At 39.9% G+C, this 4340-nt stretch overlaps 1 protein-coding gene across 2 annotated transcripts; it reads right to left on the bottom strand.

Moving 5' to 3' along the window:
* Positions 1 to 385: 385 nt before the first annotated feature.
* On the bottom strand, positions 386 to 4037 carry LOC135614552 (tubulin beta-1 chain-like). Of its 2 annotated transcripts, none has more exons than XM_065112039.1 (4): positions 3911 to 4037; positions 2960 to 3359; positions 2057 to 2326; positions 386 to 1332 (listed from the first exon to the last, which is right to left on the bottom strand). In XM_065112039.1, the coding sequence occupies exons 1-4, from the start codon at positions 3995 to 3997 to the stop codon at positions 653 to 655; spliced, it is 1437 nt and encodes a 478-aa protein (XP_064968111.1). In that variant the 5' UTR covers positions 3998 to 4037; the 3' UTR covers positions 386 to 652. The 2 variants fall into 2 exon arrangements, with proteins under 2 accessions (XP_064968111.1, XP_064968112.1); XM_065112040.1 differs by having other exon boundaries at positions 3860 to 3931.
* Positions 4038 to 4340: the final 303 nt, after the last annotated feature.

The following is a 4340-nucleotide window of genomic DNA, read 5'->3' as shown; positions in this document are numbered from 1 at the left end:
CGCTAATGTACGATTAGAATCGTGGTTATTACCAGATTGTGTACAACTGATAGATCGGATAAAAAAGAAAAAAAAAATATTTATATCCATTCATAAAAATAATTTTAAAATTTAAAATAAAATTATAAACAATAAAAAAAGTTACAAATAATAATCTCCTTACTAAAAAATTATATTATGAATATAAGAAATATGGACATATTATATCAACTACGGCTAATTGGGGATAAAATGAAAAATAATTGTTAATAAAATTATGGACACGTCAAAAGAAAAAGACTGGATGTGTGAAAAAAAGGGTAAAGGAAAATCCATAGAAGACTCAAAAAAATAACGAGCGAAACTACGACTTCTGTTAAAAATGATTTTGAACGATCACCACCCATAGATTAATGCCCGGGCATTCATAATCATGCCATTAACATAAACATGAAAGTACAGACATTCCTAAGTAGTAAATCCAACAACCCTTACATGACCACTGCATAAGCAAATTGAGCAATACGTCATCATAGAGCCGCTTCAGTTTATACTGATACTACAGATATTTAAATAACAGAGAGTCCTAGAGGCAAGGGAATAAACTACTTCCACCTTAGCAGAATACCAAGAGAAATACTGTAAAATAACCACAGCCACTACTTCAGACTACTCACATCTCCTGTGGCACCTCCTCTTCCTCGTCCTCATAATATTCTTCTTCATCAGCAGTGGCATCTTGATACTGCTGGTACTCTGAAACAAGATCATTCATGTTGCTCTCAGCCTCAGTGAATTCCATCTCGTCCATGCCCTCGCCGGTGTACCAGTGCAAGAAAGCCTTTCTCCTAAACATTGCAGTAAACTGCTCGCTCACCCTCCTGAACATCTCTTGGATTGACGTAGAATTCCCAATGAAGGTGGATGCCATAGAGAGACCCCTGGGTGGTATGTCACAAACACTGGACTTCACATTATTAGGAATCCATTCAACAAAGTAAGATGAGTTCTTGTTCTGGACATTGATCATCTGCTCATCAACTTCTTTAGTGCTCATCTTGCCTCTGAACATCGCAGAGGCTGTGAGGTAGCGACCATGGCGAGGATCAGCAGCACACATCATGTTCTTAGCATCCCACATCTGCTGGGTTAACTCAGGGACGGTCAGCGCACGATACTGCTGTGATCCTCTTGAGGTCAACGGCGCAAAACCAACCATAAAGAAATGGAGGCGAGGGAAGGGGATCAGATTCACAGCCAATTTTCGGAGGTCAGAATTCAGTTGACCAGGGAACCGGAGGCAGCATGTGACACCACTCATGGTTGCAGATATCAAATGGTTCAGATCCCCAACTGATGACAGCCATCCATGTGTCAGCTTAGTGCCAAAGAAAAAAACACAAAGACAAGCAACAAAATCAAAGACAAACATAACAAGCACAAAGAGTTGCCACAAATAAGGAGCATCACAATATTTGCTGTCGAACTAGTAACTGACTCAAATACGCAAGAGAAAGTAATGTCAAGTTGAAAACGTACTCAGAGACCGAAAACATAATAATGATTGTAATTTCATTAAGCTATGTTAATTTAGAAAACAAAAGATGTGCTTTTGGCCAGGAATTCATTTCATTTTGCCATTCTTTTCAAATTTCTTTTGTACAATTCCTTCTCTCCCATGGAAAATCCAACAAAAAACTGAGCAGAATAAATGTAAAACTCCACAAAGCTCAAGCAAAAAACCAGTCGTAGTGACTGTCATGTCAAAACTATCATAAACCAGAAGTACCTAGTGAAAAAGTTCATGCGACTGACTGAATATGTCCAACGATTAATGCAAAAATGTGGAAAATAACATGCTCCTTGTATCACTAGGAACTATATTTAACTATATTTAACAGATATTATGCCTTTGTTTTTTGTCATATCAAACAGTAAAGAAAATATGATTCAATAAAATGCCCTGATTTGATTATCAATTATAGCCAAAATTCAATTTTTGGCTACCAATGTTTAGTACCAAATGGAATCATAAGTCACCAACAAGAATAAAGATCCATTAAGTTGGTTGACTTACAGCTGGGTGTGGTTAGCTTGAGAGTTCGGAAGCAGATATCATAAAGGGCCTCATTGTCCAGCACCATGCATTCATCTGCATTCTCAACTAATTGGTGGACAGACAGGGTTGCATTGTATGGTTCGACAACCGTGTCAGAAACCTTGGGGGAAGGGAAAACAGAGAAGGTGAGCAACATCCGATCCGGGTACTCCTCCCTGATCTTTGATATCAGAAGTGTTCCCATTCCAGAGCCAGTTCCTCCACCAAGAGAGTGACACACTTGAAAGCCTGAGAAAATAACATGGAAACATATCTAAACAGCATAAGGTGAAGCACATTCAAACTGATATAACTGCTGAACAAATAAGATCATGAAAACAAAACCACAATTAAAATATCAAACCAAGATTAACAAACACAAGAATCTCAAACGTCGATCAACAACTCCATGAACTTACATGGATTTTTTGTGTCCAAATGCATTTTTTACAATGAAATGGAAGTTTTTGGTGGTAAAACTGCTTAGTTCATCCTGATCTTTTTTCACAGCTAAGATTTCTTTCAAAATTAAGACCACGCAGGCAACTATAAGAATCTCAGATCTTCAAACATCACATGCATAAACCCGTCAATACAGTAACATAAAGGCAAATCAGACATGGAATATAACGAATATAAATTTCAGGAGCAAAATAATAGACAAAAATTAGACTCACCATTACTTCAAGAAAATCAAATTTTTAAAAAATCAAAATTCATATATGACAATCAAGTTTAGCCCATAAAGTGAATAATGAAACGATTCTCTAGAAAGTGTCAACACCAACTCGTCTCACTACATAAGATAATACCAGAACAAGGAGACATCAACATGGAAGATAAAGGAACTAAACCAACATAATAAGGAGATGTCAAATATACCCTGAAGACAGTCACAGTTCTCTGCCTCCTTCCTGACCACATCAAGAACTGAGTCGATGAGCTCAGCTCCCTCAGTGTAGTGACCCTTAGCCCAATTGTTTCCAGCACCAGACTGACCAAAGACAAAGTTATCAGGGCGGAAGATCTGGCCATAGGGCCCCGTTCGAACGCTATCCATGGTGCCGGGCTCCAGATCCATGAGCACTGCCCTGGGGACGTACCTCCCACAAGAGGCCTCGTTATAGTACACATTGACGCGCTCCAGTTGGAGGTCTGACGTCCCAGTATACTGCCCCGTGGGATCGATACCGTGCTCATCGCAGACCACTTCCCAGAACTTGGAACCGATCTGGTTACCGCACTGACCACCCTGGACGTGGAGGATTTCTCTCATTTTTATCTAAATCAAAACACAAGGAAGCAAAAAATTAGCCCTCAAATAAACCACAATATCCGTACATTGTCGAGAAACCTGAGAGAACTTAATCGCTACGTTTCGACTAAAAACAAAAGCATAAAGATCTTAGAAATTATCTTCAAAATGAAAAGAAATGTTCGTAAGATGTAGAACAGTTCAAGTTAAACTTGCCCGCGAAATACCAAACACTCGGAAAAATAACACAAAACCATAGCATCCCAAAGATCAGATAGACCATACTCAATATCAGGACATGTATCCATGAAATGTTCCACAACGATTCCAACATCACCTAAAAATCAAAACTCATTATGTCGAGTTCAAAAGAATAAGACAAGCTCAGATCCAAGAACGAGAACATGGACCAAAACAGGCCCCTCCACAGTCATGAGAAACAACTGAAGAGCTACGGTTTTCAAATGAGAAAAATAAACCAGAGTAAAATCGGAAGATCCTTGAAGAAGACTCAGGGAAGCGAAGACCTTGAAGCGATCTGCAGCAAGCAAGAATCGCTTGTGAGATGGAGAGCTTACCGGCGAGAATGCAGATATCAGATCGGCTTCTAAGAAAGAGAGGATAGCGAAGGGCTCGAGGCGGAGACCTGCGGTTGGGGGCATCATATAAATGGTGATGGAGAAGGGATCGGATGGCCACAAATCTTTCCCTCTCTCCTTTTTTCCATGTTGGCTCTCGGATGCCGTCCGATGTATGGATCGAACGGTCAATGGCACACAGTTCAAAGTAAGGCAACCTGTGTTTCGATTTTGAAAAAATCATAGCATAAGATGACGATAAAGCCCTCAAACAATATACCAAATGACTATTCTGTCCTACTACTGGTTTCGGGCAGTTTCGTAAGGACACGCGGACCCTGCACTTCGTACAGAACGTGGGACTGGGAGCGAGAATCTATCGAACAGCGTTGACCTATGTTCAACGGGAGCCGTTTGATTCACGACCGGA

This window comes from Musa acuminata, chromosome BXJ2-6, assembly GCF_036884655.1.
Source record: "Musa acuminata AAA Group cultivar baxijiao chromosome BXJ2-6, Cavendish_Baxijiao_AAA, whole genome shotgun sequence".
NCBI lineage: Eukaryota > Viridiplantae > Streptophyta > Magnoliopsida > Zingiberales > Musaceae > Musa > Musa acuminata.
The sequence above is the reverse complement of the archived record's forward strand: the minus strand, read 5'-3'. Positions and strand labels throughout refer to the sequence as shown.